The sequence below is a fragment of the Chenopodium album genome, chromosome 8 (assembly GCF_948465745.1).
Source record: "Chenopodium album chromosome 8, dcCheAlbu1.1, whole genome shotgun sequence".
In the NCBI taxonomy this organism is placed as follows: Eukaryota; Viridiplantae; Streptophyta; class Magnoliopsida; order Caryophyllales; family Amaranthaceae; genus Chenopodium; species Chenopodium album.
The window spans coordinates 4,199,264-4,213,098 of NC_137841.1; the positions used below are offsets into that span (position 1 = coordinate 4,199,264).

Below are 13,835 nucleotides of genomic sequence, written 5' to 3' on the forward strand. Positions count from 1 at the left end.
TCAACCAAAAGCTTAAGCGGATGGTTAAAGCCCAAAAATATGTTTTTATATTGTATCACCTGATAATCCTGATATATATCATACATTAAGGTTGAACCTATAAATAAGGTTCAACTTCTTTTTAGATCGAGCCGAGCTTAAAGAATTGATTTCTAGCCGATATGAAATATTTAGTACGTCATTCATCAAGGGTAACGGACTGTAGTTGAGTTGACTTAGCATCAAGAGTAGAGCTGCAGGTTGACTGGCAAGATCTCCCTTGGGCTAGTTAGCTTGTACTGAGGCTTTGGTGGGTGGAAGCCGAGCATCGATAAACTCCTTGATTCCTTCACAATGGCCAAGTTTTTCATTACATTCATACTAAACCGGCATTGTAATAAATGGTTAAATCAACCATCAAACATATTTAGTTAAAAGCCACTAGGATACCATAAAGCGAATGCTACAAGTATTCACTACCATTATTCGATTCAAGTAGCCCCCGGCAAACTTTTGCTTTTTATACAAATTTACTGAGTTTGGAGGCCGCTATCACAGGAGGATGGAAGAGAAATCCAACCCTAGAGTAATGAGACTCAAGCTCAGATCTTCCAGCAGTAGGATCTTGGATTTTGGGTAGTGTAACAATAGACAAATAAATACAATATATGAACAGTTATAGACTACCCTCAAAGGACTTGTTTGGCTTGCACATTCTATTCACAAACTTCAAGCTTTGGTCTAAGTCTCCTGCAACAAAATGATTTCCAAGTCTAGGGCTCTGGAAAATTTTAACCCAGGCTTGAACTTTGAAGGTATAGAAGATCAAGCAGCGCTTAAACAATTTTCCCAAGTTCCATACTTTGAACTGAAGGTCCCTCCACCATTCTGTTGTGCATACTCACAAATGACAGCCCGAGCACAATCATCCCATGTCCTTGCTATCGCCTTGAGAGACATTGGCTGAGAAAGACTACGAAGAGAGATGCTAAATCTTGACTTTGCCTTCACTGAAAGATCTTCATACTCATTACTACAAAACGACAATGGAACATTTTAATCTCAAATTACTGGATAACATTATAATTTTTTTTTTTTTTTTTTTTTTTTTTTTTTTTTTTTTTTTTTTTACCATAATGACTATTGAAAAGAGGTAAACATACCCAAAATGCATAATCTATTCACGAATTGTATTTCAGATAATTAGACCACAACTAAGTAGCTTGTCCACCACACAGGAACTATTATTGTCCTTAAGGAGATATTAGTTACCGTCTTTTGTGCTTTATGCAATTGTTAATGGTGAAATAAATTGTTAAAAATCAAATACAAGACAACCGGCCAAGATGAATACGTTTAGTGAACCTATTGTATATTTGCCTCCTTAATTAATCCAATAGAAGAGATACTCATCAGCCTATATAGGTAAAGTCGTGAAAAGACACCAGAATACAAGAAAGTTAAGATCTGTTAAAGCTCACCTAACATCAACTGGTAACTTGTCCAACAAAATGGGGGAACAATTTGGATAATTTACAGGAACCAGCAATCTCAACGGTTGAATTGGTGACTGCATAAAAAATAAATAATAAAAAAAGAGCAATAAAGTCACGAAGAGATAATGATAAAATTCCATAATGGTATATAATTGTTAAAAATGAGTTAAAAGAACTTACCATCTGGGCTGAAGTGTAGTGCGACTTCAAGTCTGGACTTAGAGATACAGCACTAAAAGAGCACCTGACAATGGTTCCTTCACTGCCTTCAGAAGCTGAAGCTGCTACCGAAGGATCCATATCTTCATCACTGACATCAACAATAGTATCTATAAGACGGTCATTAATTTCTCTGATTTCTTCCAAAAGGGCATGATTAACCTGCAAAACAAATCATAAATCTTAACTATAACAAATTGAAATAGCCATCGAGCTCTTAAATGGAGAGGCCTAAACAAATAGCCATATCAAAAATCTTCCAGTAGTCTCAATTTGCACTTTGCAGGTTAAACTATTAACGCAATCCTAATAACTCATATAACAAGTCACAACTAACATAAGAATAATTTACCAATCATTTATATCCAAAGAGACAGATGAATAGTGGGCATAACAGCATAAGTGCATCACACATGATCAGTTCATTAAGACAAAAAGAATGCACAGTTGGGAGGACTTGGTACTTCAATATACCATTTACCCACATAGCGTACTATCTTGAAACATTGTAGTCTCAAAATAAACATACTTGTTCAATTAGGAATCTACTCCACTCTGGATCCTGAAACTCTGAAAGCCTACATCACCTTTCCAACGAAAAATGTCCCAATGTTTAATACTTCCCTCATCCTTGGAAGAACGTCATATTTTCTTTTATAGAATGTCCCAAAATACTGGTCAATTATCTATACTCATAAAATTAAGCATTTAATTTAATTATGGTGGGAAACTGTGCTTTGTTGAAACACAAAAGAATACGGGGAAGCAATATAATAAATGATGTTTACTTAAAAATTTGGCTTTCACAGCAAATGACAAGTAAATAAAGATGGCGGAAGAATGATTAAGAAAGTGTGAAAAAACATCCCCATCCAATAACCATTTCGGCATATTTAGAACAAACAAAACCACACTATAATCGTCAATACAACACAAACATTACCTCAAGTCTGGCCTTCTTGACATTAGATGTTGCAGTTGACTCTAGATCAGATGTCTCAGATCCAGTGAATTGCTTGAAGTTATCATTCATGCTGCCAATAGTTGCTGTAACATTTAAGGGCATTGCACTAGTATAACGGCGCATTCTTTTTGTTCCCGTACTTCCATCTTGGGTTTGAAAATTTCTAGCTTGCAAGCGACACTTTGTCATTGCCACTAAGTCCTCACCAACTGTAGCTCTAGAACCATTACCAGGAGCAGATCCAGCAATACGATCAATCATACTGACAACTGAACCAATGTCACAGACTGATGCATTTAATGCTTTAGGGGATATTGACTTTACCTGTTAAAAAAATTATAAACAGAAAATTAATTATCCATGAAAATCTTTTTTTTCCTTCATAAACCAAGACATACTTCCTCCGCCTTTTTTTACTTGCAAAATAACACTTTGGCACGCACTTTAATGACGACATTAGACTAGGTAATCGGACAAATTAACTGAAATAAGTTTACCACCAATAAGAAGAAAGTGTAAAGTTGTTAAGGCTTAATTTTATTAATTTGTCCATTTACCTTTTCTAATCACTTTCTCAAATAGTGTGCCAAGGTCTGTTGCAAGTAATAAAAACAGAATAAGTATTTCCTTATTTGTGAGAAACAAATAAGCCATTCTACTTACAGCTTTCAACAAGCGATCAAGTGGTTGCTCTGTTAAACTGGATTTCCCAGAAACAACTGCAGAGTTATTACCATGAGCACCATCTGGCCCAGCACACTCGAACAAAGGAGACGGCGATATCCCAGGAGTTCCAATTGAAAGAGATTGAGTAGCAGCAGGTGCACCACTTTGTTGATTTCCAATATTTGCAGCATTTGAGAGTGAGGAAACAGCAGGTTTCTCAGCATCACCAGGCATAGGAGATGGCGCCAAGGGGGTTGACGGCGAAGGAACATAGGGTGAGTTAGCTGATTGCAAAGGGGTTCCACCTTTAGAGATAGATTGCAGATTTTGCTGATCAATTTGCGGGGAATTCTGGTTGATTTGTGGCGACACTGCCTGAAACAATTGAGGTGAAGTAACAGAGAAAGAAGCCCCAGGCTTTAACTGCTGATGTGCAAACCGCTGAGCTGATGAGAGATGCTGAGGGAAAGCACCTGATCTTAACCCCTGTCTCATCTTGTCATTTACATCATTTTGATGCAGTAGAGGCATCTGATGAGCTGAAATTTGTGAAGCTTGTTGTTGTTGTTTTGCTTGTTGTAACTGCTGTTGCTGTTGGTACAGCTGCTGCTTTTGTATCAGCTGCTGTTGCATATGCCTATTCTGGAGCTGCTGTTTATATTGCTGGTTTTGCAGAATCTGCTGCTCCTGATGCTGCTTCAGTTGCTGGTTTTGGAGCATATTTGAATTTGATTGATGAGAGTTAATGTTCGGCTGTAACATACCGACTCCATTCTGTGATTGCAACGAATTAACATTTGCCTGCTGAGGAGCACTAACCGGATTCTGCTGCAAAGACGCTATTGCAACTTGCTGCATAGAACTAGGAGCACTTCCCTGTCCAGAATCTATATTGGGATTGGCCTGTAATGAACTCGCCATGCTCTGCAGCGAGGATGTGACGCCAGATAAAGATGGGACTGAACCATGCTGCAAGCTCGGCACATTGTTCTGTTGCATTGTGGCAGCAGAACCTTGTAGATTCATAGACTGCATCTGTGGATTGACACCGACCCCATGTGATTGTGCTTGAGAAATTTGAGAATGAGGCTGCTGTGATGGTTGCAAATTCTGCATCTGAGGAGGGAGGATTTGCCCTGGTTGAATTGGCCTCCTAGGCCTGTTTGTACTAAGTAACCCAACAATCTGCTTCTCAAATGATGGCAATTTCTCTCTATGAGTTGGTAGAATACTGTTCTTTGCTACTTGTAAAACTTGCATTAACTTCTCCAACATATTTTTAAATATTCTAAGCTTCTCCACCTGGTCCATCTTTGGTTGTTGAGGGAGAGATTCGTGCTGTTACAAGTGAAATGATTAGAATCAAATTAGCAAAAAGTAACAACAGCTGATAGACAATTCTTCGGCAAAAAAAGGAGAATATCCCTTAAAGTGCAATGCAACTTAATTTTGAAAAAAATAATAATACGTTAAGCAGAAAAAAGCCAAGAGTATAATGATCCTTAACAAGATGGGAAATGGACTAGTTAAATCTTGTGCACATATCATATCTTGATCAGGTTTTACATGGTAATAGGACACACATGGCAATAAGATTAGCAAAGATAAATTATATTAAAAAAAAACACACACACACACACACACACACAACCTCAATTAGATTTCATAATTAGAAGGTCAGATACCTGTTGTAGTTTCATAGCAATTTTTTGGTGCATCTCATTAAGATCTGCAAAGTACATGTCCTTCATAGCTTTAATCTGTCGATCAAAACCCAAGAAGATAATGATCAGCACGTTATTTTAGTAACTATTCAAAAGCATCAGCCACAGAACAAACAAAGCAAGAAAAAAGTAAAAGCAAATACCAAGAAGAAACACTTTCATCATATTATCGTATATATTATGTTTTCGGCTTTTCGCACCTTCAAAAAATCATAAAAGCATAAGAACTCAGTGAGACAACCCTTTTTTTTTAATAAGGTATTGCCAATCAGAAAAATATTACAAAACCACGGAGTAAAAATCTCTCATAACGAATTAACAAGGTAACTCCAACCCCACATTTTATAGACTTCCAAGTTTTAAGTATCGCCTCCATCCCAATATGAAATTCCAAATTATTTGTTGGGATGTCTTCTGTTTTTATTTAGGGTGCTTGCGGTAGGGATATTTGAAATGCAATGGCTTTCATTCCTTTATATTGTTAAGATGGAAAATTTGGCATTGGAATCTGATACTGTAGGGAGTCAAGCACTAAGCCCCCCACCACCATACTTCATTTCTACGTAATTCCTACCAGTTCTTCTCAAGGTTCAAAACCCAATTTACTGCACAAGATAGGAAGAGAGAGGCAGAAAAGCAACGCAACACTCTTCTCTGATTCTGCTGACGCAAACTTAGGTGATGTACCTTTTTTTCCCAGCTCTATTATGGTTTTCTAGCATTAATATAGTATACAAGAGTTTGTAATTTCCAATGTTTTTTTTATTTCCTTCAACTTTAATTGGTTCCTGATTTTTCTAACATGGCATGCAACTTGATTTTAGTTCTGAGATTTTTTTTGTTCAACGTGCTTATGTAGAATTTTATAAGTGTCCTTGATGTTTTGGGAGTAACATCAAACCCCCCCCCCCTCTTCTGTCTACCTCCAATCGTAACACACAAACGTACACAGCTTTTCTATAATTGGACAATGGAGTAATACATGACTTTTGCAAAGGCTATGTGAAGGGGAAATTGGTCCACTCACATCAAGTCACCTGACATTCTTAAAATCAGTGTAAACGTGAAGATGAACTTATTTCAGAATATAAGGAGTAAAGCATGCACAATATATATTTGAAAACCAAATTATAGCAGAAGATCAGCAGGGGGAGGTAAATAGTCACCTTTTGATAGACCTCTTCTTGCCAGTCACCAACACTTGTACTATCAGTCTGAGCAGTGGAATCCAAAGAACCTATTTAAAAGGCATTAGTGTTAGCTAATACACAAGAACTACAGAATTTAAATAAGTTGGATAGTGATGGAAAAGTGAAATTAATTAAACCCCAAAAACAGAGATATAGCATCAGAAGACAAGAACTATAAAAGATATGAAGCACTAATGTTTTCTCCTAAAGCATACATCCAAAGCATGGAAACATCAGCAAGTAAGGACCATTAAAATACTTACTAACCTACCTAACAACAGTGAGAACATTCAAAGACAACAACCAATACAACATGAAATTAAACTGTCTAGATGAAGAGGAAACACTAAGATTATTTGGTGAGAAACACTAAGATTATTTGGTAAGAAAACACTAAGATTATTTGGGTGAGAAAAAAGTATAGATACTATCCTTCAAAGTACTCAATGTAGAACAAAAATTAAATGCAGAAGAATATTGCACAAGCTGTAGAAGAGAAAATAGAAGGCATTAATTTATCAATGCATAGTAGTTCATGCATAAAAGCAAGAAGATAGCATATAGGGGAAAAAAATTACGATCAAAAACCATCACAGAAGATAATTAAGGTAAGAAGAAAAATACTTGATGGTGCCTCGGGAGGAGCTCTTTGTGGTTGGAACTGCTTTTGCTGATCAATGATATTTTGCTGCTGAAGCAAAGAATTTGGATTTTGCATCCGAGGCTGCATATTATGTTGAACGGAATTTGTCTGCTGCTGCAAACCCAGTTGCTGTTGTAGACCTGACTGAGATTGGAGCTGTGACATCAATTGCTGCTGTGACTGTGATTGTGGCTGTGCTGGCTGCCCACCACTTGGCAATAAAGGAGCATTTTGATTCTGTTGCGGAGCCGCAGCCTTGGGTTGTTGCATAATGTGAGCTGAGTGTTGATTTGACTGCATGTTAGCATTCCCCGACTGTGTTCCCATCAGTTGCTGCTGTGAAAGTCCCCCAGCATGACTTTGATGCCCTAATTGTTGCTGATGCATGTTTGAGAGATTGCTTTGTTGACTCATCATATGTTGCTGCTGCATGTTCTGATGTGATGGCATATTTTGAAGATTATTCTGCTGTCCCAACAGTCTCTGCTGTTGTTGCTGCTGCATATCAGAGATATTACTCTGTTGGCCAATCAGTTGATTTTGTTGCATATTGGCAGCGTTTGGCTGCTGTCCCATTAACTGCTGCTGCTGTTGGCCCTGGGATGTCATCATTGATTGCTGGGATAACTGCGTTTGCTGTTGCTGAATTATAGGAGTCTGTTGTGGCTGTTGCTGCGACTGTTGTTGCTGCCTGGCCACTGACTGTTGATGCTGCTGAAGCACAGACTGAGATGGCTGTTGAATAGAAGATTGTTGGTTTTGTTGTAACCCAGATATCATAGAAGGCTGCATAACAGATGAGGTTTGCATGATCGGTTGCTGATTAGCCTGTAGCAAGTTTTGCTGAGACTGTGATGGTGTTTGTTGTTGCTGTGATGGTGGTGGTTGTTGCTGTAATGATGTCTGCATGATTGGTTGTTGGATATTTCCCGGCTGTAACTTCTGCTTCATCATCTGTTGCTGCAATTGTTGCTGGTACATGTATTGTGAATTATTTTGGGACTGCTGCTGCTGCTGGGAAGCAACCTGTTGTTGTCGACCTTGCAACTGCCTTTGGGCATTTGTAAACATAGTGGATGAAACTGCCTGATTCATCGTATTTCCCATTGAGTTTTGTGAGATGCCAGAAATACTCTGCACGCTGGTATTCTGAGGAACATTTGGCATGTTCTGTGCCAATCCATTAACAGATGGCAAAGAATTTGGCAAGCTGGCAGTAGTTTGCATGCCTGTAGAACCTATGTTGTTTTGCATGTTCTGAGCTAAAATCTGCTGCCGGGCTTGAGACTGATTAGACGCCATCTGATGGGGAACAGATTGACTCTGATTCTGCACTTGGGACTGCATATTTTGAGAAGGTACTGAGAAAAGAAAAAAAAAAAAAAAAACAGAAGTGGACAAGTGAGTGGGGTAAGTTATAAACACATTTGTCACTAATTTCAGAAGCTTTAGTGAGTTTGAATGACAAATTACAGAGAAGACAGTAACAGCCACAGTAGAGGATAACAGATTCCTACACTAGTAGCAGTAAGAATCAATGCAGCCATTATTCATTTATTCACTCTAGAATTTTTTGTTTTTTTTTTTTTTGTAAATAGTAGAATTTAGTACAAACAAACACTAAGATATGATTTTAGCAGTGCGCAAACAACAAATATCCACTAGAATCACCTAAAACAGTCTAAACACTGTCATGACCTCACAAAAAGAACTTAGGTAGCATCAAGAATACATTGAACATTATCAGCTGGTAGTCTTATTACAGTTGCATATATGATACGATAAACCAGGGTATTACCAAATTACTCTGCAGACCACAAAAACAAGCAGACAATACAAGATTATGAAAGAATTAGCTTAACATTGAATATTATTGAATTACAGAAAGTATGGAGCCCCTATGTTAGCCAAAGTAAGATATACTGAGTAACTGCATAGAGTGATTCTCAAATTCGTGAAGTGGCTAATGACCAGGTTTCACTGAAACAAAGAAGAGAAAGAGGACTTATATACATGGGAGACAGGGTAGAAAAGTTTAGGAGAACAAGACTATGAGTCTATTCTATAATATGCATGAAATTTTTGGCCATAGACGCATAACCTTGCTCTCCAAAACAAAGTAATCATGGCTTTCATAATTATTTCAACAGATGCTTGAGCCTTCAGAATTTTATTTATTTATTTTTTTTCAGAGGGGTGGGGGAATACCGGAACATGCTTAGTGTGGGAGGGCAATACACTAAGTTGTTCAGTTATGATTATTCAACGAGACATAAAAGGCCTTTGGTCTGATTTGAAAAGCAGAAGACAAGCCAAAAACAAGTTGAGTGAGTACAAGATTTACTTCATATGATCCACAGATGCAACTAATGAAATTATTGACTGTCAGTATATCCTTTTCCATCAATCGAAAAGCAACAAGTTCTGATCTTTATTATTCTACTAAGAAAAAAGAATTAAAAAAAAAAAGTACATTAAAAGCTACCTTGGAGAAACTAAGCAAAAACCAGGAAAAGAAAAAAAGAAGGGGGGGCGGGGGGGGGGGGGGGGGGGGGGGTTCAGGGGGGATCAATGATAAGCTTGCAAATATAGGCACCAATAAACAATATTTTGACTTAACACAATCTACACAAAAAAGAATAATTCTTCTAAATATGAATACCTGAATCCTGAGGATTTCTGCTCATACCAGAAGAGTTGGAAGGCAAAGCATTGGGGAGTGAATTCTGAGATTTTGACTCCATTGTGAGCATCTTCAATGATATCTTCCTCAGATAATCAGACTGAAATTGCAGTACAAGAAGAAATAAAAAGTGATACCCAAGGATCGTCAGCAATGTCTAAAATGTGAAGACCAAACGCAAAAAATTAACTATCAAGATTAAAAGATAAGCAACCAATTGAGATGCATAAGATACCTGGCTCGTAGCAGCACTATATATCTTTTCTTCAAATCTTATGGCAATCTGCCTAAGTTCTTGCAGTCCTTCTTGGCCAGAAAATGGGAGATGTCTCTTCAAAGTTTCCATTCTACAATTGCAAAGGATATCAATTAAATAGTATCACAACCAATTCTTAGTTGATTATAATACATAAACCTATAAGAAGTAGCCCTTTCAACTCTCAAATCAAAGTACGCTACTATACCACATGATTATAACATATACCACATTTGACTGTTTCCCCTCATGGCCAATCAAATATTAGAAAATAAAGTTAAAACTTCAATAAAGATCACGCTGACAATGAAGTAATTTACAGAAGCAACTTTAGCAGTAGAATAACTCAGAATCAGAGGTAGTTGCTACTACAATGTCAAGAATCTAGCATTCACCATGTATAAGTATCTACAATTATAAACCATGTTTAAGCACATTTCCTTTTCACAGAATTACTTAACGAAAAGAATTACATTCATCAATAAAATTTACAGCATTCCTCAAAAGGGCTCTAAAATTTTCAGGAAGCAAGTGTGATATGATGGCCTACATTGGTGAACCTGGTGGCTACAGCAAAGTGATTCAAAATTATATCCACCTATAAAAATAAATGGGGATAGTGTTCCTACAATGGCCTTTTAGCAGTTGATTCATTTGTCCGCAACAATATATTACAAGGTATTAAAACCAATAATAATGGTTCAGCTAGGACATTAAAGGTAGTGACCCTGTGCAAAAATCACAAAAATCTGGAGTATTGGTACTAACCAATAATAGTTCTGCATACGTTCTTGTATTACCATGATCTGTCAGCTTCAATTTCTTTCTTTTTATACTGGTCAACTATTGGCACTAGCCATAGTTATTTCATAAACAACTGCTAATATTTTAGTGATATAATTGTATTTTACGTTACATGGACTCGGCCACTCGGGTACCATGTCCGACACGGGTACGTGTCCAAGCGTCAGACTTGGCTATTATGTGAAAAATTCCATAATTTTGACCCAAAAATTCCAATTTTTTTTACATTACCCACTATCAAAGGAAATCATCCATAAAATACCCAGACCTGGTAGCTGCTATTTAAACCATTTTCCAAAATGTGGGCCCCAATTTTGCTACAGAGAAAAATTTCTTGGTTGAATCAATAAAGCAACAGTGTACCCATCTTGTCCAATGTAACAGTACTAACCAAATTTCACCTGATAAACACTAACTTCAACACAAAGCTGGTAAAGTTTAATCCATCATCACGGGTAGCTTCAAGTTCCCATCTAACCTCCGTTTGTACTCATATACATACATTTTGCCGATCCAGAACCAACTATACATATAACCCTAAAGCCATTATGGAATGTCTAAATATTCAAAGTTACAGAGCAATCACTTTAATGAATCGGATTTCTAATGAGAAGAACAGGTACCTAATATAGTGAGCTAAATGCAATCTAATTGCCTTGAAAATGTTTAAGGGCTGTAAATGACTCTATTAACTATTAAGAGCAGGCTATTGAGAAATCAAAGATGCTCTTATATATATATTCATTTTTATGGATAAGTATGCTTATACATTAATCAATTTGGAAGTCATGAACATCACTTGATCGATCATCTTCAATCAAATAAAAAAGAACATGCAACAAATTATGATTACTACACCACATGTTTCATATACAAAAAAATATTACTAGTCTAAATTTCACCACAAATATATTGCAAATACTACATGTTTTGTTGCTTTTTTATTCAGGAGGTGAACAAAGCCTTGATTCGAGCTACATCTAAAAAATCAATAAAGATAGAAAGGTGAGTCAGAAGCAAGGCAAGTTGAGAAGTCACGTGAGTAAATGGCTTTAAAGTTTATGAGCCAACAAGTAATCTCACTAAAAAAATAAAAACCACTTCCTCCCTCTACCCCCTCACCCCCTCCCTAGCTACATGCAACGCTAGCCGTTACGGTGAACATCCATTCATGCCGGCAAATATAATGGTGACTGTGCATCACGCCAGTGAGTAAAAGCCTTATGCTTTCAAGCTCCATAGCTGTCTCAAAGTACCTCAATTGCAAAATTAGGGGATTTTTGTTCTTTTCTCCTCTTTTAAAACTTCACTCGACACTTACTCCCTGGCGTGTCGGGTGTCATAACATAGACCATAGTCACCATACTTATTCATGAAAATCGGAAAACACCCTTCGATATATTTTAACTCGCCTCAAAACACTTTCCACTCTCAATGCCCAAAAACAAAAACTAACCTTTCTCTTTTCCTAATAACTCAATTACACCCTAACTCATTTATAGCGGAGGGTTCTTTTGTGACACAATAAAAATAACATGGGCAGAGCAAGAGATTAAAATAAATACAAGGAACAATTTTTCAATCAATTACTGATGTATAAACGTTTCATCCATATATTTTTTATTAAATAAAAAAATTGAATTCGCCAAATTAATAACATTACTACCAATAGCATTGAAAGCCTCCATCACTCAGTAATGAAACAAAAAAAAAAACACAGAGAATTTACTAGCTATAACATCAATCTCATTCAATAACCTAACACAGTTACATCAAAAATTCTGTTTATGAACCCCAATTCTCAAACAAATCGAATTCGCTAAATGACAAGAATTCATCAAAAAAATACATATTTACGAAGAATAATATAAAGTTTGGTAACAAAATAACTCACATCTTATTGACAATTCGTTGGCGGGACTCCGGCAGAAGTTGACTCCGCCAATCGCCGCCATCCATTGGAGGTGGAGCTTCATTTTGAGCAGGTCGCCAATTATTCGAATCCATTGCTATAAATCAGATATAAATTATTAATTAATATAAATGATTGATTAATTGCAGCTCTAATTGAATTCAATCAGCTGAAATCCCCAAATTCTGGGAAGAAACATATGAAAATGATGATCGGAAATCGGAAAGGAAACCCTAGAAGAAGAAAGGTGGTGTTGAAGTTCTTGGAAGAAGAGGAGAGAGAAAATTGGTGATTTAAATTATGGTCAAATAAAGGAAAAACAAGAAGAACAGCTTCTCAAGTCTTGCTACTTCGTATTTAATACGATTGCTGGGTAAGACCTTGTCAAGTTGTTAGCCTACACTAGCATTAGGATGTTATATCGGGTTTTAAAAATGAGAACCGAAACCGGAGACGGAACCAGTTCCAAAAAATTGGAATTGGATCCGGTTGTGGCATTATGGGTTCTAAGTCCGGACCCGGCAGGTCCATACCTGTTTCGGGTCCGAAATTGGTTAATGAATTTTTTTATGCTCTTCCATAAAAGATTCCTATCAATTCCTTTTTTTTTTTTTTTTAATTACAGCATTTTAATTGGTAAGAAATTAATTAAATTTGGTAAAATATTCTGTAACTAGGGTTTGTTGGGAATCAAAAAGTGATACTATGTGAATATTTCACATAAATTAAATGCGAGAAGAACTGTGAGAAAAGGGATTATTAAAATTAAAATAATTAAAAAGTTGGGAACGCCTCGGTGGCGTTGGATAAGATAATTTATAGTACAAATATTGAATTAAAATAAACATTAATTACACTTATCGACGCGTGATTTTGTCATGAATTCCTAAATTAATACCACTTTAGGAAGTATTATAAATGTTAATCTAACGCTCCGAGGGCATCTATTAGCAAGATCCGAAAGGTATTAGGGTTTGTTCTCATACGTTGAAATCTAGTTCAGTTCAGCTCAGCTCAACTCAGTTCAGTTCAGTTCAGCTCCTAATTTCCTTCTCTTATAAAATATTCATTTCAGTTCAGTTCAACTCAGTTCAGTTCAGCTGAGTTCAAACAGTGAGAACAGACCCTTAATGTATTATCAATCTAAAATATTTTGTTGTAAAAAAAAACAATTTTAAATATGCATGGATAAGTGTGACAAAAAAATGGGATGATGTATATGGTAATAGTGAACTGTATTATCCTTAAAATAAAATTCAAATAAGGTGTGACTTGCGAATAATGTTGCAAAATTTCGAT

At 36.5% G+C, this 13,835-nt stretch overlaps 1 protein-coding gene across 2 annotated transcripts; it reads right to left on the minus strand.

The window, feature by feature from the left end:
- Window positions 1-26: 26 nt before the first annotated feature.
- Window positions 27-12,888, minus strand: LOC145641630 (mediator of RNA polymerase II transcription subunit 15a-like). Of its 2 annotated transcripts, none has more exons than XM_081692490.1 (11): window positions 12,519-12,888; window positions 9,800-9,911; window positions 9,571-9,664; window positions 6,863-8,242; window positions 6,215-6,285; window positions 5,010-5,084; window positions 3,322-4,662; window positions 2,638-2,982; window positions 1,656-1,856; window positions 1,461-1,549; window positions 27-1,012 (listed from the first exon to the last, which is right to left on the minus strand). In XM_081692490.1, the coding sequence occupies exons 1-11, from the start codon at window positions 12,629-12,631 to the stop codon at window positions 805-807; spliced, it is 4,029 nt and encodes a 1,342-aa protein (XP_081548616.1). In that variant the 5' UTR covers window positions 12,632-12,888; the 3' UTR covers window positions 27-804. The 2 variants fall into 2 exon arrangements, with proteins under 2 accessions (XP_081548616.1, XP_081548615.1); XM_081692489.1 differs by having other exon boundaries at window positions 9,544-9,664.
- Window positions 12,889-13,835: the final 947 nt, after the last annotated feature.

Excerpts from the sequence above, each read along its gene's own strand:
- LOC145641630 (XM_081692489.1), bottom strand. The coding sequence starts at position 12,631 with ATGGATTCGAATAATTGGCGACCTGCTCAAAATGAAGCTCCACCTCCA. Across the intron at positions 8,243-9,543 it reads CAGAAATCCTCAGGATTCAG|TACCTTCTCAAAATATGCAG; the intron begins GTATTCATATTT and ends TTCTTTTCTCAG. Across the intron at positions 4,663-5,009 it reads TTGCTATGAAACTACAACAG|CACGAATCTCTCCCTCAACA; the intron begins GTATCTGACCTT and ends CACTTGTAACAG.